The 27922-nt window shown below is 36.1% G+C and overlaps 1 protein-coding gene across 1 annotated transcript; it reads right to left on the reverse strand.

The window, feature by feature from the left end:
• Window positions 1–1936: 1936 nt before the first annotated feature.
• Window positions 1937–27877, reverse strand: LOC123536014 (serine/threonine-protein kinase greatwall-like). Its single transcript, XM_053528709.1, has 16 exons — window positions 27693–27877; window positions 25606–25661; window positions 24674–24774; window positions 22185–22276; window positions 20887–21026; window positions 19751–19839; window positions 19146–19258; window positions 16885–17178; window positions 14831–16245; window positions 14447–14540; window positions 13280–13426; window positions 12014–12227; window positions 10047–10160; window positions 9053–9154; window positions 7967–8077; window positions 1937–7411 (listed from the first exon to the last, which is right to left on the reverse strand). The coding sequence occupies exons 1-16, from the start codon at window positions 27780–27782 to the stop codon at window positions 7365–7367; spliced, it is 3219 nt and encodes a 1072-aa protein (XP_053384684.1). The 5' UTR covers window positions 27783–27877; the 3' UTR covers window positions 1937–7364.
• Between the last annotated feature and the right edge of the window lie 45 nt (window positions 27878–27922).

Genomic DNA, 27922 nt, shown 5'->3' on the forward strand with positions numbered 1-27922 from the left:
GGCTTCTCGAGCGTAAATTATTCATCTATGATTTGACAAAGTGACCTAGACAAACACTGAAATTGTTTCACAAAAATTAGGTAGATCTAGTCATTTTTTTTCTATCATTTGACCCTAATGACCCAGGAACTAGCGTTCTTATCAAGTTTCATTCAGATTTCGGACAATAATAGTGGATGCTGGATGCGGGACCATCTCCTTACATAAAGTCATCCTCCAATCCGTGGCTGTAGTTACTTCCCCTGACGGTTTATCCGCAATATCAGACTGAATTGAAATGAAAGTAATAATTACGTCACGAGTTGGACTATTTCTGAATTAGCTAGAAGACCATGTGTCCACCTGCTGTAGATTTTTTTCCAAATGGCCCACTTTCACTTAGATTTTATTAGGACAATTTGTCCTAGTGACCCAGGTATGGGTACATCTTTCGAAATCTTACTAAGAACAATTTCTGAGGAACAGCGGTAAAATGCATTATTTTCATTTTTTAATTGCAAGATTTGAGGCAAACAATTTATTTTGTAATAAGAGCAAATGCGGAATAGCATACGTCCGAAGGTATGAGCTTTGACCCCTAAGTGTGACCTTGACCTTGAAGCGAGGCATCCGAAACATGCGTTTTGCACATCATCTTGATATGATGAACGTTTGTGCCATATTTCTTTAAAATCCTTCAATCAGTTCAAGAGTTACATAGTGGACACGAAACAAAGTCATATGACATTTGATCCCTAAGCGTTACCTTGACATACAAGAGAGCCATTCAAAACATGCGCACTGCACGTCGTCTCGATGTGTTGAACATTTGTGTCAAGTTTCTACGAAATCCTTCAAGGATTCAAGAGTTAAGATAGTGGACATCAAATTGCTAACCGGCAAACGGACAGACAAACGGACACCGACGTCATCATATAATACGTCCCCTCGGGCGTATAAAAATGACAATGAAACAAAACACCTGAAGGTAACTTTTTATTTGCTTTCAAAATACTGTAGTTTCATCATGGCTCTGTTAAATTACCTTGCCTTGCTGTAAAGGTGGGGATTTTGCATGTTATCCACTAAAAGTAAGAAAATAGTAGTTGTACTTATGTCTTACACAAACATTCTGACCCGATTTCATAGAGATCAGATGCAAAAAGTGGCTTGTGGGAGAGGTTTTTCTGTGATTTGACATACGAAAGTAGTGCCCTAATTTTAGTAGAATGTGGTCCAGTTTAGAATCATATCGAGATTGTATAAAGACACTCAATCAAAGCAGGTGTATGCAGATCAGGCAGAAAATGAGACCTTAAGAGTACTTAACAGCTTCTTTTATGACTTCTTTTAATAAAGAAATTTGAAAACATAGATGGACTAATGAAAGTGCTAACAAGACTTTTTTCTATGATTTAACCAAGTTTTTAACTCTAGATTACCCGAGTTTCATACTTCCACAAGACAAATATTCTGACTTTTCATGAAGATCAAGAAGAAAAAATATGATCCATGTAGTGCTTGCAAGGTTTTCTAACATTTTGGACAATGCTGCGAGTGTTAACAAAGTTTATCTTTTATCTGACAGCAGATGCCCTGGTATCGAATTTGGCTGAGATTTTACTGAGACAAACATTGTGACCAAATTTCAGTAAGATTTGGCCAAAATTGTGACCTCTATATGGTTAACAGTAACACTGTTGACAAAGAATGCTGATGGATACAGGGTGACAACTTTTTTCTCTGAGAATAAGGTACTTTTTAAAAAAGGGTAATACTGTTGTCAAATTCATTGGCATATACTACATGTACAGCTTATTTTCAGAACCTTTATCTACTATATAAGACTCGGAGCTATAGGAAACATGCCCTCCTGTTTTTATAATAAATTTTCTAATTTTTTAATATTATTATCACTTTAAGATCTCTTCATTCTGACAAAAATAAAAACATCAGATATCAATTATTGTCTGATTTATTTCCATATTGCTAAAATGAGAAAACAGCACATATCCACATTATAAACAAATAAATTACTTAGCATATAATCAGTTCTACTTGTTTCTACTGAGTTGTAATATCTATACCAAAACAATTCAATCTGTTGTGACTGTCAGCTTCTAGACTGGCTCCCCGCCCGATGTTTGTTCTGTTATAATTCTCATATATAAATTTTCCTCATAAACAGGGGAAGTAACTCCAGCAGGTTGCCCCTGGCTCCAAACATAGGTATGGTTCAGCCATCAGATAAAACGTGCTATTTCAGAGGCTTAAAATTTACTTATGAAAGGTTTGCAGTATTTAAAGAAAAATAACCATGCAGCCAGGGAGCCAGGCTAGTTGACTGCAGCCACCAAATCAAATCCATGCAAATTGTGATTTATGATTTGTCAAACAATCAAAAGGACCCGCATCTTTAAACTCCATGTACATATAATGTATCTCATGCTCTTTTGTAAACAATATTCTCTAGGTGTTGTAAAAATATTTATTCCTGTGTAATATTAAAAATGTACTAGGTTATTTAACATTACTCTGTACAATATGGAGATACTAACCTAACAAGTACAACTACACCAAACATTATACTGAAAACAATTGTTACCTTTTAATTCTATTCTTCTATTCTTAATTTTCTTTGTGAAAAAAGAAGAAAACACGAGGGCCAAGATGGCCCTAGGTCGCTCACCTGAGAAACACACCATAACAGTGTAAACATGTTTGACCTAGTGATTTCATGGAAAAAAATATTCTGACCAATTATCATTAAAATTGGAGCAAAAATCTTGAGTTTAAATATTATTTTTTTAAGTATTTTCTTTGATTCGACCTGTGACCTAATTTTTGACCCCAGAGTACGAGACCCATATTCAAACTTGACCTAGATTTCATCAAAACTATCATTCTGACCAAATTTCATGAAGATCAATTGAAAAATACAGCCTCTATCGCATACACAAGGTTTTTCTTTGATTTGACCTAGTGACCTACTTTTTGACCCAAGATGACCCATTTTCAAACTCGGCCTAGATTTCATTAAGGTTATCATTTTGGACTTAATTTCAGGAAGATCAATTCAAAAATACAGCCTCTATTGCATATACAAGCTTTTCCTTTGATTTGACCTAGTGACCTACTTTTTGATCCCAGAGGACCCATATTCGAAATTGACCTAGATTTCATCAAGGAAATCATTCTGATCAAAATTCATGAAGATTAATTGAAAAATACAGCCTCTATCGCATACACAAGGTTTTTCTTTGATTTGACCTAGTGACCTAGTTTTTGACCCCAGATGACCCGTTTTCGTATTCGGCCTAGATGTCATCAAGGTAATCATTCTGACCAAAATTCATAAAGATTAATAGAAAAATACAGCCTCTATCGCATACACAAGGTTTTTCTTTGATTTGACCTAGTGACCTAGTTTTTGACCCAGATGACCCATTTTCAAACTCAGCCTAGATTTCATCAATATTATATAATCATTCTGACCAAAATTCATGAAGATTAACTGAAAAATACAGCCTCTATCGCATACACAAGGTTTTTCTTTGATTTGACCCAGTGACCTAGTTTTTGAACCCAGATGACCCATTTTCGAAATCGGCCTAGATTTCATCAAGGTAATCATTCTGACCAAAATTCATGAAGATTAACTGAAAAATACAGCCTCTATCACATACACAAGGTTTTTCTTTGATTTGACCTAGTGACCTAGTTTTTGACCCCAGATGACCCATTTTCGAACTCGGCCTAGATTTCATCAAGGCAATCATTCTGACCAAAATTCATGAAGATTAACTTAAAAATACAGGCTCTATCGCATACACAAGGTTTTTCTTTGATTTGACCTAGTGACCTAGTTTTTGACCCCAGATAACCCATTTTCGAACTCGGCCTAGATTTCATCAAGGTAATCATTCTGACTAATTTTCATGAAGATTAATTGAAAAATACAGCCTCTATCGCACACACAAGGTTTTTCTTTGATTTGACCTAGTGACCTAGTTTTTGACTCCAGATGACCCACTTTCAAACTCGGCCTAGATTTCATCAAAGTAATCATTCTGACCATATTTCATGAAGATCAGTTGAAAAAAACAGTCTCTATCGCATACACAAGGTTTTTCTTTGATTTGACCTAGTGACCTAGTTTTTGATCCCAGATAACCCATTTTCGAACTCGGCCTAGATTTCATCAAGGTAATCATTCTGACCAATTTTCATGAAGATCAGTTGAAAAATACAGCTTCTATCGCATACACAAGCTAAATGTTGACAGACAGACAGACAGACGACAGACGCCCGACATCGAGCGATCAGAAAAACTCAATGCTCAGGTGAGCTAAAAAAATCTGACAGAAATATTTTGGGTGTTAAGCTGCATTGATGAATTTATGCCACATGGTGATTTTTCAAGAAAGAACTCTGGTTAGGACCACAGACCTTCTGTAAGCAAGCTGGATAGCTTTCCCACATGATTACTCAAGCAGGGCTTGAACCCTAAGAGGTGAAAGCAAGTGATACATCTTTATGAAATAAACGTCATGCTAAACAATGCACAATGTGTCATTTACTTGTACATAACAATAGAAACAATAATCATTTAGTCACTTAGTTGGATTTTACACTGGAGAGGTGATGCAGAAAAATCACAATGAAAGATTATTCATCAAATCTGAAAGGCATTTATATGTAAAAATAAACAATAGCAACTATACTTAACAAAATAGTCTTGGATATACACAATATAAAATAACATACATAAGTATTGCATAAATATGGAAACTGCTCACCATTAACCCACAGCCTTCTGGCGGCAAGTGATTCTGCCTTTGCGACCAGTGCAGATCACGATCAGCCTGCAGATCCATGCAGTCTGATCATAGTCTGCACTGTTCGCCATTCAGTTGGTATCTTTTTGGTAAGCACTTGGTACCATCCAAATTGAAAGATGGACAAGTTCATCTTAGATGTAGGTGATGATGTGAAACAACTACTTCAAGTTTGAATCAAATCCATTTAGTAATAACTGAGATATAGTGAAAATGCATCAGAATTCTAAGCAAAAGGGGGGCATAATTCATGAAAAATTGGTGTCAGAGTTATGGACCTTGTGTCATATGATGTGGGTGATGATGAGGAAATCCATCTAGTAATTACGGAGATAAAGAGCTAAAAATCAAGAATATCAACCACTGCATATTTTTACATTTGTTTGCAATATTTATATTATCACATCAAACCAGAAATGGCTCAGGCAATAGGGAACTGCAGTATGGAAATTTGAAACAAGAAATAACTTTTGTTATGTAGGGAAAGTGAAATGTTGTGACCATGACCATTGACCTCCAAGTGTGACCTTGCGATTTGACCTAGTGACCTGCAATCTGAATGTCATACTGATAAAGTGCACATCTGTACACAGTTTAATGAAAACATTTTCAATGGTTTAGAAGATCAGGAGTGAGCACAAAATAGAGCTATTTGACCTTCGAGTCTTTGACCTCGTTGCATAATGATGATCACATTTATGTCTAGATATCTGAAAATCCATGAACCTGAACCCAAGAGTTGCTTTTACATTAAAACTTTTAAATTAATTATAATAACCACAATTTACAAAATCACTGTTACAGTTTGGGTGGATTTGCAATTTTGTTTAACGTTTCCAAGGAAACAAAATGGCTGCCATTTTAACGAAATATAAAGTTTCTAGCCTTAACTCATTAAAGAAGACATAGCAAATATAACAATTATTAGAACAGATTTGTATTTTCCTTCATTTCTAAAAACCTGTTATTTTTAACAGCATCATTACAAAATGTTAGCAGGAATGCTAACTCTGAATAATTTTGTTTCACAGACAAGTAAGAATATTTAACTGACGTATGTGTGATTAAAATAAAAAGTTTGTGTCATAAAATTGTCAATAAACATGTGTTGTCGGCAAAGACAAATTTGTATACCTTTGATCTGTTCCACTTGCCCTTTGTTTGTGCAAACAACATTCATGCTAATTTTGTTAAGTGCAAATATAATATGTATATACAAAAACAACAAGTATCATTTATCAACAAAACCCCATTCATGATAAACTAGTCTATATAAATCAAAACCTTACTTCAACAACAGTATTTCTTAACCTTCCTCCTTTTTGATTGGGATAATTCTATATTTTTTCTTACCAGTTCATATAATAGTAGTTAAATAATCAACGAAAATACATAAAATTTCAGACTCTGGAATCTGAAATTTAAATTTTTGCATTTAAAAAAAAATCTTAATGAAATCCTAAGAAACAACATTTAATAAAGAAGATTTTATCATCATTCCCATTGATGTTCTACTATTCATGTCTTTAAAATAAATCAAGTATATTTGCCCCAAAAGTGTACAACTTCTTTATTTATATAGAATTGTAACAGTTTTGTGCTGACAGACAAATATTCTACCCCATGTATGACTAGAAGCATTATAAGCCTGAAAAGCAATAAATAAGATATACAAATATCACCATAAAAGCGGCCTCCACACTGAAACTCAGCTGCAGTGAATGTTAAAGCATTTATTAGATTACATATTATTAACCCCTCTCATGCTGACTCGACTGATTCTGCTGTTGCAACCTGTGTAGATCATGATCAGCCTGCACATCTGTGCAGTCTGATCATTATCTGCACTGTTTGCCATTCAGTCAGTATCTTTTTGGTAAGCACCCCTATTAACAGTTAATGGTACTGTCCAAATTGAAATATGGATAAGTTTATTATAGAAATTTAGTAGGTTTCTGGTATAATTAAAATGCATACAAGGTAAAATAAATTATTAAGCAGTGTACACATTTGTATAGCATTCCTATATCCAAGTCTCCGAATCAAGCATTTATAGACAAGCAATTATCAATTAACAATATTTTCTAAACAGCTGTTTAATGCCCTCTGCATATACAAATATAATTTATATAATTCTAATCTAATGGAAAGCCCAATATAACCCATTTTAGAAATATTTTTTATAAACTAAGCTATGATAAAGTTACATACAACTTTTTGGATATTAGCATAATTATTCAATCAACTGAAAAAATGTAACAGTATTATAAAAAACGATCTGTCAATCAAAATTAATCTGTATTTAAAAGATATATGATAAAGAATGTCTGTAAAGAAGACAAGCTTCAAGAATGTTGAACATTGCAGTATCACTAGAGTGAACCCCATTAGGAAGACAGAGGCTGCTCTGAAGGGATTTAATTTTAACTGGGGAAAAAAGATGTCCTTGTTGGGAAAAATTTCTTTCTCATTTGTCAAGAGACATTTTCGCTCCTTCGAGGCGTTTTTAACAGATGTTATACTGCATGCTGAATCTCCCTCTCTTCATTAGAAATCCACATCTGAGACAAACAGATCCTGCATCATATTCCTTGCTATAAAAGAAAAAGAAAGGAACATTAAATTTAAGGTTCACTTGTATACTGAAATGCTTTTATTTGGTTTCATTTTACAGTAATACTGTTCACTGCGTAAGTTATACTGAGAAAACCTTGATTTATAACCAGACCATTTCTCAAGTCATGAAAATGGAGGAAATGCATACAGACAAATGGGAAGTAAGATTTAGTCTTTTAGTCTTTCCGCAACATCAGCCTCATGAAGCAACCATGGTAACGATTCTCGAGTTCTTGTTATCTGGCAAGTAAAATCTATATAAATCAGCCACAACTGTTGCAGAGTCATCTGGTTTAGTTCAGGTGGCCCCAAGTGTCACTAAGGGCGTTATTTCTGGCAAGGCTGGGTCCCAAAGTAGAACCAAAGACCTTTACCTATGCCATATGGATGACTTCTTCATATGAAATGTTTTTACACCCAAAGCAAGGTTTCGCACAAATAGAGCTGACAGGCAAGTGAAAGACACTCAGACGTGGAGGACCCTGGAGTCATGTGTGAGCGTTATACACTATGCACAAGTATGAGAAATTTACCTTCAAAGTAAGTGGTATCCATGTTATCATCTGGCTGAGGTATCCATGGTGCTTCCGTATCTATCAAATTGTCCCAGTCTATACTTCTGAAAGCTGCCATCTTCTTAACAGCTGAAAATGAAAACAAAAATTTGTAAAATTATTGCAATTTCACATACATTAACACAAATTAGTCACCTTGATGGCTTCTCAGAGATAAATGGTTATGTAATATTTATTCTCCAATAGGCTGCATTCTATACTATTGACCAAATAACCTTTAAGAACCTTGGGTTAATGCATTCTTAATAAACAGACCAGAAACTTTTTTTTTTTCATTTTCACCTTGACCTTTGGAGGTAGGTAAAAAAAACTTTGAGATTGACTTACCACAAGCAACCATCCATGATGGTTTGACAGCTGAAGATCCAAGAGTTCTCAAATTATTGGCTGAAGTGTTTCTGTCTGACCCAAAAATAAGTATAAGGCACTCGCCCTATAAAATCCAATACTCATATGTACAAGCATCTCCCAGTTACTGATAGGTACATAACTGGAATTTCAACAGACAGATCAGCCACCAGGACTGCTGATAAAGGATGTAAAAGAGATGGGAAAGTGTCTGTAATATTTCTTTTCTGAGGTCTTAAAAAACCTAAGCCAATTATCATCTCTACCAGTACTTTTTGGATGTATTCAGGTCATATGACAACTTCCCAACTTGAAATGTGAACGAAGACCCTAGATGCCAATCCTAGTATTGTATCAGACACAGGCATCTTGATAGAGCACTGGCTTCCACAAGTCAGAGCCATAAGCTTCCACAGATCAGAGCCACTGGCTTCCACAAGTCAAGAGCCACTGGCTTCCACAAGTCAAAGCCACTAACTTCTGCAAATCAAAGCCACTGGCTTCCGCAAGTAAGAGCCACTGGCTTCCACAAGTCAGAACCACTGGCTTCCACAAGTTAGTTGGATGGGTCATCATATGACCAGTGTTCTGGGTGCATACTGATCAATGTTGCCTGCCTCTTCATGATCCGTTCCCAGCATGTGTCAATACTATCAAAAGGAACTTTCTAGAGATAAAATATTTTAGACCAAGTACCTTTAGCACCTGGTCTGTGTCCCGGCTCCATTGTAAGGAGAGCATCTATAGCTTGTTTACAGTTCTCACTGAGTGCTTCTTCACCTTCAGGCCAGGGTATATCTGTATAAAAAAACACAAAAACACTCAACTTCATGACTGGCAATACTAAAGACATTTGAGCCACGTCATGAGAAAACCATTGTGGCTTTGCAACCAGCATGGATCCAGACCAGCCTGCGCATCCGTGCAGTCTGGTCAGGATCCATGCTGTTCGCTTTCATAGTCTATTGCAATTAGAGAAACCGTTAGCGAACAGCATGCCAGGATTCTGACCATGCACAGGCTGGTCTGGATCCATGCTTGTTGAAAGGCCACTATGTTGGTTTTCTCATGGTGCGGATTATTTGTTATGATGCTGTGATTGTTTGCTAGGTTAATTTCTATACTTATCTGTTCACTGACAGGACACTATTTTCAGTCTCAAGGTCATTGTGCTCTAGACCTTAAACTCCTAAAACAACAGGGGTCATCTGCTGGCCACAGGCAATCTTCCTATGAAGTTTGAAGATTATAGGTCAAAGCATATTCGGGTGAAAATCTGATATTAAATTGTTCAGAAAAAGAGGTGTCTGCGAAATCAACTAACAGATGAACCAACTGACAAGAGCAAACATTGCATCCCTTCTTAGAAGTTAAATGGAAGGCATAATAATATACTGTAAAATAATTTAATTCCGTGGGCATGAAATTTGGTCAATACGGCAATTTCGTCGAGACATGGGTTCATGGATTTCAGCTTTTGAACATAAAGTGAATGGGAATTTTACTTGTTTGTTGGGATAAAGTTTTGTGGATGGACTCAACCACGAAATACATGAAAATAAGTCCTCCACGAAATTAAATGATTTCACAGTATATATAATTTATTAAATACTCATAACCTTTGTAATGCTTTAGTATCTGATTAAAAGCCCAGCTAATTAAAACATATTAAATAATAAGTTTAGCTTACCTCTTTTTAAGATGTTTTCAAACACTAGATCAGGGGTCTGATCATTAAAGGGAGGAACTCCTGTCAGGAACTCAAACATACAGATCCCCAGCGACCACCAGTCCACAGCTGGCCCTATAACATATACATGTACACTTACAAATTAAAAGATGATCACTTGTTTGCGCATCTTTCACTTTTAATTCTAAATGAAGACGATCATCACCATTTTTTCTACTTGGCTATATATAAAAAGAACTCTGAATAGCAAGACTGAAGGTGTATTATGCCAGTCTGGAATCTAAATGAGACAGATCATATAAACAAGACTTGTCAGCTATCTTTTGAGACCACCAGCTTTCTAACTAAAACAACTTTCATAAAACCCTATTGTTTTGGGTGTCACATGTTCAAAGATCAGGTCACTGGGACAAAAAGGAGCATAGATAAAAAAAGTTGGACACTGCAGCTCAAAGATATAAAGTTTCATTTGAATTGTATGAAAACTGTTGCAGAAGACAGGTACACAAAGTACAGGTGGTAATATCGGGATAGGAATGGTAAGGAGGGTTGGGGTAGCTACAAAAACATATTGAGGAACCAGAGAAACTGAGAGTAAGGTCCACCTCATGTTGATGATGTATACCAACTTTTATTTAAATCGGACAGAAACTGTAGTAGAAAAACACACAAGGTTCAGATGTAGCTGTAACAATAATATTATCAAAACAAGGATATGTCAGGAAAAAATTAATCACACATTGATATACTTACAATGTGTAAATGTGCACCTCAATTCTATTTCTTATATAAAGTTTCATTTGAATTGTATGAAAAATGTTGTAGAAGACAGGTACAAGGAACAGATGAAGCTGTAATATTGTTAATAATATGTCCTTAAAAGGAGATTAGATAAAAACAAGGAGCTGTGTTCAATAAACGCTTGATGCCCCCGTTGGCATCCTTGTAGATACAAAGCAACCTAAGTCCAAAATGAGGTCAAGGTCAAACTGAGGTCAGGTGATGTTTGAAGATGAGGAATGGTCACAGGTTACATCTGTATTAGTATCAATTCATTCTTTTAAGCGGTATTGATGCTAGACGAAACGGTTCCATTTGGTTAACCTCATACGGACGGATGAACGGATGGACGGACAGGATGCTCACTATATGCCTCCCGCATCAGTAGATGCCGGGGGCATAAAAATGGTGGGCACTGCAGTTCAAAAGATATTCACATGTCCACTTTACAGTAGCAATGTATACAAACTTTCATTTGAATTGACTGGAAACTAGAAATTGAGAACACAAGGTATAAACATAGCTGTAGTACTACAGATCAACATACATCAAATTAAAAAATTTTGTCCCAGTGACCCTGACCTTTAAACATGTGACACTCAGAACAATAGGGTTTTATGGAAGTTGTTTTAGTTAGAAAGCCATAGCTATATTTTTTTACTTGAGGTTCAGAAACCATTTACCATCAATAGGTCACTGTGACCTTAATCTAATGACCTTAACAACATTTGGGATCCTTCTGATGTGGTGCTTAACACTTACCATGCTAAATTTCTATAATGAACTTGTCCATCTTTCAATTTGGACAGTACCATTAACAGTTAAAAAGAAGATACTGACTGAATGCAGACCATGATTAGACTGCAAGGAAGCCGACACAGTTTTGATACTTCGAGGTTGGCGGAGAATCCAATACCATTTCTTAATGTCAATTAAATGAACACGACTGACTACAATTTTGATTGGTCAAAGGTAGTATTCACACTATGTCAGATAGAGTCCATGAAGAGAAAAAGAAACCTCGGTCGGTCACTCCCTACTGGTTTCTTTTTCATAAAGAATTTATTTCATAAACTCTATGTATAACTTAGAGACTGGAAACAAAAGAAAAAATACAAGAATTTAATTTACCAGTTTCTACTAGATCTATGGTCATTCAGGTGCTGTTGAAGAACAAATAAACTCACCATGTGGTCGCTGATGTAAAATTTCAGGAGCTAGGTAGTCTGGGGTACCTAAAATTCTCTCTTCCTCCTCAGGCGGTGGAGCCCTTCTTACAGACTTTGGGGTCCGGTATGGTGTCTTCATTGGACATGCAAATGACTGAGATCTTAGAAAAGGCTTTTGCTGTGGGGTTCTAGGTGTCTGTGGGCATTTCATATTTGGAGTACAAAAATTCACCTGTTGTAATATAAATTACATTCAATCTGAATTGTCTCTTCTAACGATCCACATGTACAACAACTGACAAACTTCTAAAGATAATACACATGTTGTTGTCAAATCATATTCCAGAGGCTGTGATTATCATTTTGTCATGATCATAGTCGAGGACGACTGCCACAGTGTCTATATTGACAAGAGGCAAAATTTTCTTCTTTAAACTGACAGAGAATCAAATCAAAAACAGAAATACAAAATAAAGCAAATCATAGGTACCCAGCCTTGATCATGAATTGTCTGCCCTTGAAAGTTGGAAAATACTGAAAAATCTATTTTCAAGGGCAGATAATTAAAGATCTAGCACCGGTACCTATGATTTTTAATACATACCGGTATTTCTGTTTTAAACTTGATTCTCAGTCAGTACACAAAGTTTTAAAAAATTCTGTCCGAAGGAAAATTTTTGCCTATACAGTCGACATCGTACTTGCGACCACCTCTATTAAGCGATTTTTGTATTAAATGACCAGTCAAAATCCCTCCCGAACGTTTTCAGTATATATATTCATTCCATTAAACGACTTTTTTATTAAACGACTAGCGACCACATCAATGTAGTCCCAACAGGTAAAATATTCGACAAAAGTATCTATTAAGCGACCGGGTATCAAAATTCTTCCGGGCATTTCTTCATCTGTGTTATTAGTGAGTACGTTTTGCACGTGACTGAATGCAATTAACTTTTTTATCAGTCAAACTGACAAATAATCTAGCCATAAATTTCACGGTGTGTGGACTTGGAAAAGTGTTCACGATGTTAAAACAGAATTTGAAAACATATATGTATGTTCATAATAAATACAGTTACATTAACAGTTAAAAATAACTTTCCTTTTCATCTGACTGAAATTTATTAAGAGACCATTCCATTAAGAGAGCACTTCTTAGAAGTCCCTTGGGTGGTCTCTTAATACAATGTTGACTGTATAAGAAACTGTCAGATGAGTCTTTAATCTCAATATCTTACTTCAACTTTAGTGCTTGCCAGAATTTATAAAATACGCCAGTACCTTATTTCTTGTAGGTTCAGGAGTCATAGGTATTTCAGATTTGCCGGAACTATTTCTGCTGCGAGAATCATTGTATACATAAGGTGGTATACATGTGGCTACAGACGCAAACTGGATTTTTGCTGGAGTCTTCTTTCCAGATGGTCTCTGAAAATCAAATAAGATGACATAGAATCAAAATGTCCCCATCCACGTCTCTAGCAATAACCCATACAAGACATTCAAGCATCATTGAATAGGACATACAGTTAAGATTTGAGGACAAAATATTAAGCCTCTGAATTATTTTGGTTACTGACACGCTTAGTTAAAATAACCCTTAGCCTGCTAAAATACTAAAATGGACTGGTCCATGAATTCAATTTGGGCCATACCGCTTACTGTTCAAAGGGATGTTCACTGTAAATTTACTCACTGAAAAGCTAACAGTGTAGACCATGATCAGCCTACACAGATGTGCAGGCTTATCTTGGTCTGCACTGGTCGCAAAGGCAGAATCACTTGCTGTCAGCACGCTAAAGGATAATCATTTCTTTGCACAATTTTCATGAATTTGCTAACATGTATGTGCAGTTAGGATAACACCTAAAAATTATTTTTTAATGTCTTATTCCACCCTTAGTTTCAAATTAGAGATTTATACCTGGATGATTTGTCTCACGTTTACACTACTTCCCATATAGGCAAAAAAAACAGTAAAATAATGAGTAAAATAATACAAATACTTTTGAAAAATTCAATCTAAACTATAAACAAACCATAAACAAAGAATTACTTCATACATTGGACTTTAAATAAAAGAATACATACAATGGGGTATGACATAAATTGACCAAGTATGAGCTACTGTGCTTTGGGTTAAGTGCCGTTTTTCAATGGTACTTCCAGTTATGTAACAGCAGGCAATAACTCAATCAGTTTTCCTGGATTCTCTACCAGAAGTACTGTACTAACCTGTTCCCCTCAAGTAACTGTCATTTACTCCACATAAATCAGAGGCGGATGATGAATGTTTACAGCGACTACATCTTATATCAATTTGTCACTGGGAACATACGCCTTGCCAGAGGATCAAACTAACAACCCCGCTATCTGTAGATCTGTGCACTCTCTACTGAACTAAGCGGGTTGACTGAACATATGGAAGCATCAAATAAAATGGCTTACTCTAGTTTTAGTAGGTGGTGGTGGCAGTAATGGCATATCTTCGGATGGGACAGATATGCTACGATCTCTCTGTCGTACAGGGGGTGATGGCGACCTGAAAATATGTGGAAATGCATCTCTGTGTAACAAATATCTATATATGTCAGATTAAGAAATCACTAGAGCACTAAATTCTACAAAGTGATTTTCTTATAACCAAACGGTCAAAAAACAGTTACCATTTCTTCATTTTAAATGCCTGCCTAAACATGTTATAAAATATAATTTTATTCTTTATGACAAAGTAATATGACAATACATTTGTTATAACTTCCGGGTTGAATGTAATGCTTTATTATCAAAAAGGACCCATCAAGTCGTCAAAAAGAAATTTTGGATAGTCACCTGTGTCTCAGATATTCTTGGGAACTCTCATTCTTGGAGGTAAAAACTGACCTATCCGTATCAACAGAAGCTTTAGAATCATTTGACTCATCATTCTCATGAATACTAGATATGTCAGGACTTGCTACGCCTATTTCGCTCAATGACCTCAGACTCGACACTACCGGCTTCTTGAGGCTTGTCAAGTGTTTGTTGACCAATGGAAACATTCCTCTATCACCATGTAAGACTGGCTCATCAGGCTGTATATTGTCTACGTTATCTGCAACCTGTGAGATTGACGTTTCCATCTGTTTTCCATTTTTATCTGATTCGGAGAAGGACGTATCACTCAAACCCTCCATAAGTCGGTGTTCGTCTGCAGAGAGAGCTGTTAAGTTATCTGTCTCTAGCAATACTTTACTACTTTCAGCAATATTCTTCAGACAGGCCTGTGTGTCAAAATCTTGTTCAACACTTAGCTTTGAGGTAACTGGCTCTCTCTTCCAAGTATCCGAACCGCTGTTGAATCGTATTCTCGTTCTTGGCAAAGAATGACTTCTCTTCGAAAATGGTTCACATCCATTAAATCTGAGCAATCTGAACTCTTGCGTAAGTCCTGTATCTGCACTAGAGGCTCGTCTAACAGGACTCAGTTCAACATCACAAAAACTTCTTTTGCGTGCGAACTTAATGTGACTGTGATATCTTGTACCCTCATCAGATTCCTCATCCGACGGGTAGGAAAAACTTTTAGCTTTAACCAGCTTACGAGAACAGTGCTTGACAATAGGTTCACTATCACATTTGGCTTTTAAATTATGATGTACAGAATTAGTTTTCAATGATGTGTTAACATGATTAGGATTCTCATTTTCTTTACTGTTTGCATCACTATCGCTATCTTCAGAATTATATGAACCCATTCTCAGCGCTTGTAAATTTTTCGCAGCATATGAATTCCAAACTGACTCATCTGTACGATGCATCTGTGGCGTGTCATCTGTAAATTTTTCCTGCCGAGAAGGTACTTTCGCATGACTCCGGCACTCAGAGCATTCGGCCTGTTTACCAATCGATCCGTGACAGTAACACGTTTGTTTGTTTATAGATTTGCCTTTCTCAAAATGCTTCAAATTCGCCATGTCACTTTCCGTGAAGTTTATACTTCTCTTTAATTCTGAATCAGTCTCAGAAACGTTTAGGAAAACACTGTCCGATTCATCAAAACTGTTACAATGATTCGAATGGACAAAGCTACTGTCTGCCGTCACAATAGAATCTGTCCTAAATTGATCAATACTATCTCTTTCGGCTACTGACAGCCCGACAGGTCTAGACACGTGAGCTATGGAGCTTAAATCACTGATGTTTACTGTGCTATGACAGGTTCCATCACTTTCGCTATCTGTTGACTTTGTCCAGTTTAATGAAGCCTGTCACAAAGATAAATATTTCACTTTCTTTACAAGCAGTAGAATAGACAAACACTATCAATGAAAAAATGTGACATTCAGTATAATCGGGATAAAGACAATGATATGAAAGAAGCGATGAGATGTGAAGCTGTTAAGACTACCAACTAGAATGTGTCCACCAGGCAAGGGCCATAACTCTGGAAATTATTTCCCCTTGATTTATTTCTTTACATACACATGTATCTGCACTAAATATGTGAGCATCAGTAAAAGTCTGAACGAGGTATCTGACATACAAGTATTCAGGGATACACTGCCAGTATGAAAGGACATGTAAAATTCTACAAACACTCAAACCTTTCTCATTTTCTGAGGTCTCAAAAACAGCTCTCATCAAATTTTGTTTTTTTTTAACCCTTACAATGCTAAATATTTTTAGTGAACTTGTCCATTTTTCAAATTGGATGGCACCAATAACTGTAAAAAGGGTTAAATACCAAAAAGATACATACTGAATGGCTAACAGTGCAGATTATGATCAGGATTGCACTGGTCACAAAGGCAGAATCTCTTGCCGCCAGCAGGCCAAAGGTTAACATTTCAACTGTCAAAGGGATACAACCTGGCACATCCCTCATAAAACCTTAACATTCTTACCTCTAGAGTGGACCTGAGACTTGAAACTGGCGCCTTCCTTTTGTTCACTTCTTTTCCAGGGGTAGACATAGGTACCTGCATGCTTTTAGATATAGAGTGTGACAACAGAATATCTCGCATGGATTTCTGTTTCAAGAGTTTATTCTGCGGCAACCTGGGAGTTCCAGAAACTGAATCAGAAATTGCCATATTTGATGGAGACATATTTGTTGAAATCTCTGTCAGGGGACTCTGTGGGATAAAGCCTTTCTTGTCAGATGTTCTTGATATACTTGAATGCTGCTTCTCTGCACTCTGTAACGACAAAAACAAACCAATAGGAAGTGACACAAGACAGGAAGTGATGTCATCTGTATTTTGTCATAATTTGCAACTTGCTTTTATATTCAGGCAAAATGATGTCTATTTTTTGTAATCTTGATGCCCGGCGTCCGTCGTATGTCTGTCTGTCTGTCAACATTAATCTTAGCTTGTGTATGGAACAAATGATCTTCATGAAATTTGGTCAGAATGATTGCCTTGTTGAAATCTAGGTCAACTTCAAATATGAGTTATCTGTGGTCAAAAACTAGGTACCGTATTTTCCCTAAGTCTTGGGACACCCTAAATCTTGGGACACCCCTAAAATCTGGAAAAATAATTATTTTTCTTGTCCCTAATTTTTGGGACATGTATTTTCTCAGCGTATTTTTCGTCCTTAAGTGTTGGGACTATGGCTGTGTACTGATTCAAGATGTAACTCAAATACCGTTTTTATACAGTGTGTGATGTTGTATCGATCAAAATGTCAAATATTTATAAGAACCAAAGACTATTTTTTTTAACATTTTCGTGTCGCGTATTTACTTGATATTCCTTGACAGTAAAGTGTTTTTTACCATACCATTTAAGTGTTGTATATTTTTTTTTGCTGCAGCCAGGAAGTCCGTTTTTCGTTATTTATTTATTTTTATTTACCACTGACTGGAAAATTGGAAAATCAAAGAAAAACCCTTCTGTATGCGATAGAGGCTGTATTTTTCATTTGATCTTCACGAAATTTGGTCAGAATGATTGTCTTGATGAAATCTAGAATGAGTTTGAATATGGGTCATCTGGGATCAAAAACTAGGTCACTAGGTCAAATCAAAGAAAATCCTTCTGTATGCGATAGAGGCTGTATTTTTCAACTGATCTTCATAAAATCTGGTCAGAATGATTGCCTTGATAAAATCTAGGTCAAGTTTGAATATGGGTCACCTGGGGTCAAAAACTAAGTCATTAGGTCATATCTAAGAAAATACTTGTTTAAAACTCAAGAGACCACATTTTTGGTCCATTCTTAATGAAAATTGGCCAGATTATCTTTTCCATGAAATCACTAGGCCAAACATGTTTACACTGTTATGGTGTGTTTCTAAGGTGAGCAACCTAAGGCCATCTTGGCCCTCTTGTTTTGTTGTTGTTACAGTATCTCTGATGAATTTGTATGTTTTGATTTATGTGATTGTTCAACATTATTTCTCTTTTTGTACAATAATCTGTCATTACCTAATCGATGTCCATTTGGTTTGTTCATTTGGTTCCTAACCAGAATTAACCTGTTTTACACAAAAAACATAGAAACAACATTCCCATGGTAATTACACATAATGTTTCTAGTTAATGATTATAGCAAAGATATGACTAGCCCTGGACTTGATCTTACCAACCTACAGATGGAAATCTTGTGATCTACCTATTGGGCTTACTGGGTAGACCATATTTCAATCAAATATGGCAACCCTTCAGCCCCTGTATCACTTAGATCCCTACTTACAATAATAAGAAATATCTTTGACATGGCTGGCCAATTTGCTTCCTTGCTAGGCATTAATTTACTGACTTAAACTTGTTCCAGAAACTGTTAGTTCTGTAATTTCCAACAATGTAAATGAAAGAAAGAAACCACAGAATCATCCACGGGACTATGTCCAACGCTTGATGAATATGATTATACAGTAGGCCATCCCTAAAAATTTGCTGTGTGCTTTATCTGAGATTTTTTCGGTGGGTAGGAAGGAATTTTTGTAGAACTGGTAAGAATACATACAGATCAACGGAAGCTACATAAAAGGTAATAATGTACTTCTTATATCTTACATTATCTCATTTAAAAAGTTACTTTGAGGTAAAAAAACTGGGTTGGGGCAAGTTTCCGTGGGTCTGCTGGAGCACATCAAACACATCCTTTTCAAAGATGGCCTAATACAAATATGAACAAATTGTTGCCAAATACTTACAAATGCTAGTGAACTTCTCAGTGAGAGAATCTGACCTGGAGTACGGAAGTACTCAAAGTTAGGCTGATAATGTGTCATGGGAGTTTTAGGGGTCATTGGAACATCATGGTGATCTGAAATAGAAATACTATTAATAAAAGGAGCTGTCTGTAAGAAAGTGTGCTCGAATTTCTCAGTGCTTGGCTCTGAATAAGAGCTTTGCTAGTAAAAACTTTATAAAACTTGAACCAAAAAATTCTAATTTAAAAATAAGTTAACTCAGTCAAAATTCAAATCAGAGTTATGGGGACATTTCTCCTCGTATAGACTTTGACAGTAAATAAGTTTTTAAGTTTTCAAGTCAAAAGCTTTGATAACATTAGAGATATTTGACTTTTTCAATAACTTTGACCAAATAATTCTAAGTTAAGAAGGGGCATAACTCTGTGAAAATTTTAATCAGTTATGGGGATTGTTTCTCCTAGCGTAGACTTTGATATTGAATAACTATTTTAAGTCAATAGCGGTTGATTATAACAAGTCATTGTTGTAACATATTAACCTTTCTCTGGTAGATAAAGGTGTCTGAGTAATACATACAGCAACACTAACACAAGTATACTTACTAAAACTCATGTTAATCTTGGACAATCCAAAGTCTGTCAGTTTTATATGTCCACTGTTGCTTATCAGCATGTTATCAGGTTTCAAATCCCTATAAAACAAACACACAATTTTATCCTTACACAGCTAAATTTCTAAAATGGACTGGCCTATCATTCAATCTGGGCAAAATCATGATTTATTATTGGAAGTGGTGTCCACAGTTGAGCAGGCTGATCTTGATCTGCACTGGTCGCAATGGTTTTATCAATTGCTGCTAGCAGGCTAAAGTTTAGCATTCTAAAATAAAGGAAGTTTCCACGTAGAAAACTTGACAAAGTGAGCAATGCAATAACTCGAGCAAAATTTCTTTTGTTGTTGTTTCGACACTTAATTTCTTGTTTGGTAGGGGTTTCAATACTTAATTTTGTGTTTGGTAGGGTTAAACATAAATTTAAGTTTTTCCACAATGTGAACAGCAAGCATTTAAACTGACCATTGTTCAGTGAGTTTAAACCAGTTCTGTCTTTTTCTTTTTAAAACAACTGAAAACATCTTAACATGAATCAGAGGTCAACAAATGTTTCAAGACACACTGTCAGGGTTTGAAATTAAGCTTGCAAACTCACGAGATGCAGGTGAGAATTTCAAACTGTAAGAAGGCATTCGATCAGCTTGTATTTTTGTGAGTGAAATTATGGGCTTAATGATCTACATGTTTCATCAGCAGTCTTTTTTTTTTATATTTTAGTTGTTTTAATTTGGTCAGTGCAGTGTGATTTTTGTCACTTTTGCAATGCCAGCAAAATTTTTACAGAAGCTTACATTTGAAACATTCACAGCAACATTGATGATCCTTCCTGCTTGTCCTGGGTTTTCTATTCTGGTAATCTATATTAAACTATTTAAAAGTGATCACCTGCAGTTTCTGGTTCCCTTAGTATACTCAAGTCATATTGCAGATAGAAAATGCATGTTATTTCTTTTTTTTTAATCAGAGCAAAAATTATTACTTGCAAAAGACTGTAAATAGAAAATCTGGCTAAATTCAAAACCAGATTATCATGTCATCAAACTCTCTGTGACGAATCAACAAAACCTTTTTAATATTCTGAAAATACAGAAAATACTACAAAAATAAGTATTTCTTGAAATAAACCTGTGTATAATTCTCTTCTTGTGGAGATATTCCAGAGCCAAGGTTACCTCAGCTACATACATAACTGCCATGTGCTCATCAAAGTATCCTGCTACAGACAGCAAACTCTTCAAATCCCCTCCAATCAGATATTCCATAATCTGTAAGATAAATAATGTGTACATTAACAAATTAGGCCCTAAAGAGTTAAGATGTCTAAGAGGGAAAGTAAAAAGTTATCAAGTTTGGTCACACTACAAATATGCAATATAAATAAGACTATCCAGCTTTTGGTTTAGTTTCTTATTTCAACAGTATTTCAGTTAAGTACTGGTGGGCAGTTAGCCTAAACAGTACTAAACTGTTCTCCACAAGTAAGTGCCAACCTTCACACATGAACCAGAGGTGAAGGATGAAGAATTTCAGACACAAGGTCTTTTGATTATCGTCAAGAAGAACATGTGCCTCGCCCATGGATTAAACTCACGGCCCCGCGATCCATAGAACTGTGCCTTTCTTATGGAGCAAAGCATGTGCAAGTCCCTGTAAAAATGTTCAAAACACTTTATGTTAAGACTGTTAGATACTACTGTTCAGTTAAAGTCATATGACATCTTTCCTGGCTTTTATAGTACATGAAGACCCCCTTACCATTATGGACATTATTTCAGGCACAGCCTGCCATCCTTCTAGAACCACTGCTAACTGGCTTCCTCACAGGTAGGACTTCAACCAACTAAAGTGAGGAGCGGGTGATTCATAGAGACTTTAATCACTTGGCAAAAAAAAAACTCCTTCCAAAAGTACCTAAAAAATTCCTTTTTTCTGTGAGTTTTTAGGAGTATAAGGTCTCTTACTTATTTATCTCCACAGTGGCTAGTTTTACTAACAGGAAATAAATGACTCAGTATTTGTATAAAGGATAATAACAAGAGCTGTCCGTAAGACAGCATGCTCAACTTTTCTCAGTACTTGACTCCGAATTAGAGCTTTGCCAGTAGAAGGGGCATAACTCAAAATTCAAATCATAGTTATGGGGACTGTTCCAAGTCAAAAGCTTTGATAATAACAGAAATATTTGACTTTATCAAAAACTTTAACCAACAGCCACACCAACGCGAGCGCAATAGCTCTACTTTTTCTTCAAAAAGTCAAGCTAAAAATCGTAATGTAAAGTTTGAGGGGAATACTGCATGATCTGAAAGTAATTTGTTTAGGTGACGAGGCCTTTAAACGGCCATTTTCATAAAAGAAAAAAAAGCTCTGCTCCTACAAAATATTAACAATAAAAAACTACTATGAACTATTACAGGCCTTACCAGGAAAATGTTCTGCTGAGACTGAATGGAGTAGAACAGCTGCACCACATATGGACTTAACACCTTGGCCATGGCATCTCTCTCTGTCACAACTGAAATAAAACATCAACAAATGGATCACAATTATCAGACCTGAATCATACTTGTGACTTGTGATGATGGAAAATTAATCTGAGCCACGCCATAAGAAAAACCAACATAGTGCGTTTGCAACCAGCATGGATCAAACCAGCCTGCTCATCTGCGCAGTCTGGTCAGGATCCATGCTGTTCGCTTACAGTTTTTCTAACTGCAATAGGCTTTAAATGCAAACAGTGGATGCGCAGACTGGTCTGGATCCATTCTGGTCGCAAACGCATATGGCAAGCCAACTGTCCAATAATTACGTGAACCCTAGTTCACGGTCGAAAAACTAGAATTAACGATCTATAAACTAGGTTTTTCGAACGTAAAACTAGGTTTTTCGAATACTAACTTATATTTTCGAGCGAAAACATAGGATAACGCCGTGAACCATAGTTCACGCTCGTAAACGTAGGTTCACGATTGTAAACCCCAGTTCACGGTCATAAACATAGGTTCACTTTCGTAAACTATGGTTTACGAGCGTGAACCGGGGTTTACGAGCGTAAACATAGGATAACGACCGAAACTCATAGTTCAATCGAGAAACCTAGTTTATCAAACATAAACCATGGTTTACGGTCGATATATTAGGATTATAGGATCAACAATGAATTTCAGGCGTGAACATGAGTTTACGGCCATGAACCTATGTTTACGGACGTGAACCTATGTTTACGACCGTGAACCATAGTTTACGGACCTGAACCTATATTTTCGAGCGTAAACCTATGTTTACGAACGTGAACTTGGGTTTACGAGCGTGAACTTAGGTTTACGTTCGATAAACCAGGTTTTTCAAACTTAAAACCAGGTTTTTCAAATACTAACCTATTTTTTCGAGCGAAAACATAGGATAATATCGTAAACCATAGTTCACGCTCGTAAACGTAGGTCCACGTTCGTAAACCCAAGTTTACGGTCGTAAACATAGGATAACGACCGAAATTCACAGTTCAATTGAGAAACCTAGTTTATCGAACGTAAACCATGGTTTACGATTGATATACTAGGATTATGAAATCAACTACCAATTTCGGCCGTAAACCTATGTTTACGGTCGTGAACCTATATTTACGAGCGTGAACCTAGGTTTACGGCCGTGAACTACAGTTTAACTTCGTAAAACCGTGTTTATCGATTTGTAATTATATGGCAAGCCAATTGTCCAATAATTACGTGAACCCTAGTTCACGGTCGAAAAACTAGGATTAACGATCGATAAACTAGGTTTTTCGAATACTAGCCTATATTTTCGAGCGAAAACATAGGATAACACCGTGAACCATAGTTCACGCTCGTAAATGTAGGTTCACGATAGTAAACCCCAGTTCACGTCGTAAACATAGGTTCACGAGCGTAAACATAGGATAACGATCGTAAACATAGGATAACGACCGAAACTCATAGTTCAGTCGAGAAACCTAGTTTATCAAACGTAAACCATAGTTTATGGTCAATTTATTAGGATTATAGTATCAACAATGAATTTCGGGCGTGAACATGGGTTTACGGCCATGAACCTATGTTTACGACTGTGAACCATAGTTTACGGACCTGAACCTATAATTTCGAGCGTGAACCTATGTTTACGAACGTGAACTTGGGTTTACGAGCGTGAACTTAGGTTTACGTTCGATAAACCAGGTTTTTCAAACGTAAAACCAGGTTTTTCAAATACTAACCTATTTTTTCGAACGAAAACATAGGATAACATCGTAAACCATAGTTCACGCTCGTAAACGTAGGTTCACGTTCGTAAACCCAAGTTTACAGTCGTAAACATAGGATAACGACCGAAATTCATAGTTCAATCGAGAAACCTACTTTATCGAACGCAAACCTGGGTTCACGAGCGTAAACTATGGTTTACGCCCGGTATCTTATGTTTTCGCTCGAAAATATAGGTTAGTATTTGAAAAACCTAGTTTTACGTTCGAAAAACCTAGTTTATCGATCGTTAATCCTAGTTTTTCAAACGTGAACCAGGGTTCACGTAATTATTGGACAACCGGCTTGCCATAAACGCACTATGTTGATTTTCTAATGACATGGTTAATTTACTGAATGTCAGTCTGAAAAGCTAAATTCAATGGAAAGTTGAATGAAATTGTAATCGTCTGATTATGAAAATAATTTCATCCACTTATCTGAAGATCTTTTTTAGGGATTAAAAACATGTAGAGCAAACATGAATTACTGCCTGCCTGTCCTTTGAGCTCACATGTAAGAGCTTACAGTTGGATTCTGTTCAAATACATTTAAAAAAGCATCCTGCTAGCCTTAAATGGAATACTACAGAAACAGCATAGCATCTTTATCTGACCAAGTTTGAAGATCTTGTTGATGTGACAACAAACATTTACCTTGGGTTGTGAGGTTTTTGTTGATCATGTCTGACTTCTTCATGGCTTTTATAGCATAAAGTTGATCTGGCTTGCCCTTCTTATGTCCCAAAAACACTTTTCTATAATGTAGATAACACATACACATATATTACCATCAATGCTATCTGAACAATTCTTATTAAGCTTAGAAATAATTTGAAGTTCTATAGCAAAATGACATTTCTAACAATGCAGATGAAAAAAGCTTTGAAACATTGGAATATATACATTTAGACAGTAAAGTGTTAACGAAATTTCCAAGTTAACCATTGCCACAATGGACACGATTGATTATGCTTTTGCGACCAGTGCAGATCATGATCAGCCTGCACATCTGTGCAGTCTGATCAAGATCTGCAGTGTTCGCTATTCAGCCAGTATCATTTTGGTAAGCACGCACACCTTTTAACAGTAAATGGTAGTGTTCAAACTGGAAGATGGACAAGTTCATTGTAGAAATTTAGCAGGGTTAATAAAGGAAAACATCGCTCGCTCAAGTACTAATGGCTCACGCACTAACACTCACTAGAACAATTTATGCTGCAAGTAAAAGAACCAAGGAAAACTTTTGGAAATGGAGTACGTTTAGTATCTTTCACTATCATCCAATATTATATAAAATGACTTATATAGTAACATTCTATAGGAGTCACACATATGGTGACTATAAGTATAATAATTATATTAACCCTTACCCTGCTAAATTTCTAAAATGGACTTGTCCATCATTCAATTTGGCAATAGCATTTATTATTCAAAGGCATGTTCACTGAAAATTTACTGACTGAATTAGCGAACAGTGCAGACTAATGTGCAAGCTGGTCTTGGTCTGCACTGTTCGCACAGGCAAAATCACTGGCCGGCAGCATGCTAAATGTTAACCTTAGATGCAAACACTGATGTTTAATTACCCAAAAGCTCCTCTGCTTATAGGCTTGACGAAAACAAAGTCATCAATAGTTGGAACCTGTAAACAGAAAGAAAGCTCAAATTATCACTTTGTTAAGAAAAGCCAATTTGCATCCATTGTTTACATTTTCTTATGAAACATAAATAACCGAGAACCACCAAATTAATATAATTATGGTTCTGTGCAAATTAATTTATTGTAAAATGAACCATTTATAAAACATAAACAAGCGTATCAAACCCTTTAATTTCATGAATTATATTTAAAATTCACTGAAAAATAAAACAAACACAACCAGTATCCCTTACAAAATGGTCAAAAAGTTGTGAACATGCCGCGAACATGCTGCAAACATACCTATACGCAGGAAGCACAGTTTATCAAACTAATTACTGTATTGATATTTAGAGCATTACTTTAGACTGAAAAATCAGGGTATTTATGTTTTCAGCACATTCAGTGACCATTGCCAGGTTGAAGGGAAGATTTCACAAACAATTCTTTCTACTTGTATTGGTTAATTGATTTTAAAACAAACTGTTCCGTCATGGTAAAATAACAACATAGCTGGGTGTATGTGCCTTTTCTTATTGTAAAGTACCTTACGGAAATATTATACGCATTTGAACCCAAAATCGTAACGAAGCAAGCAAAACTAAAAGTCTATTTCTCAACTAAATGAACAGGTCAGAAAATTCATTTCTACATTTAAACTTTTCGCCATTACTAAATTTGTCACACTTCCAATTTCACGTGTTGAGACACAGTTATTAGAAAATCTATCAAGTTTTAGATTTGAGCTCAGACTATAATTTGTATACAGGTAAATACTGCTTTCTCAGAGTAGTGATCTGAGGCTTAAACCTAGTTAACTCTGTTGGTAGAGGACCAGACTTGCAAGCATGGTGTCTTAGGTTCAAGTCATACACTAAGTATATGTTTTTCTCTCACCAAATATACAACACTGTAATCTGGCGATCAGATGAACTGGTAAAAGCGGCTACAATGGCCGGGTTACGTAGAGCATATTTCCCCACATGAATCAGAAATTAAACTGAGAAATGGAGGACAAATGAATTCAGACACAATGTCTTTTATCAAATTGTCACAGAGAACATATGACCAGCCTAAAGATCGAACTCACGAACCCAATATCCGTAGATCGAACAATCTGTAGTCATACTACAACTTATAAGCAGTGTGAAGAAAAAACATTGGGATGAATCAATACATGTTATTTAAATCACAATTTACAGTTAAAATTCATACATATTTTATCATTGAATTCAAAATATAACAAATATCATGGTATGAAAAAGTTCAAACATTGACAATTTGAATTCGTTACAGCCTCAGTGTTGAAGTTTATTCGGAAGCGTTACATATCCCTGATTCCTATTAATTAAATGACTTATTTGTTTTTAACCTTTTTTCTGTGCATGCTAATTTGTGGGCTATATCTGGCCAGGTTTTGCTTGGTAGTCATGATTTTCAGCTAGTTCATGGCAAGTTTGCAGCAACTCGTTAGTGGTGGGATGTCCGATGATCGCAGCAACTTGTTCGCGGGAAGCTCACAGCTACTTGTTCTAATTTGCACGTGAAAGTGAACACCAAACAAACTTTCCACGAACATTGTATCAAACGTGTTTGCCTGATATTCACGGCATGATCGGAACAAGTACTGGCGGCAAACTATAATACTTCTGAAAGGGTGTGGCCAATTTATATATTTAGCATGTTGCAGAGGCTATGTTCTGTTGTAAGCTAATAAGCTGACGCCTAGCTCTTTGTTTCCAAAATCAGGTTTAAACCATCAAATAGTTAGGAGCAGTGTAGTGATTCAAGACTTCCGGTTAACCAGAAGCCTGGTCAGCTCACTCTGTTAGTAGGCCTACAGCTCCTGACTTACAAGCAGGGAGTTGAAGGTTCGAGTCCTACTTGGTCTAGTTAGTCTCACCACAATTGTACATAGTGTCACTGCAATAACATCACTTCTCTAAAACTTTATGCGGCATTGTTGATTTTTCATGGGAGCTCTGTTATTGAGATTACGAAAGTTTGTGGGACGAATCATTTGTTAAAACGCACCTTTGTGCCATTCTCCGGTGGTTGGATCGTTCGAACCGAAACATCCGGTTGGGTGTTACAGCTTGAATGATCCATCTGACTTGTTGACATTTTCAAAGAATCATGTTTAACTTTTCTATATCTGATTTCGTTATTTGTTTAGATTTGTAATCAGCGCTTTCCAACCATATTTGATTTTCATTGTGAAGAAAGCAAAGAGAGATAAATCTTAATTTAACCCAATTTCCAAA

Source organism: Mercenaria mercenaria, chromosome 17 (assembly GCF_021730395.1).
Source record: "Mercenaria mercenaria strain notata chromosome 17, MADL_Memer_1, whole genome shotgun sequence".
Lineage (NCBI taxonomy): Eukaryota > Metazoa > Mollusca > Bivalvia > Venerida > Veneridae > Mercenaria > Mercenaria mercenaria.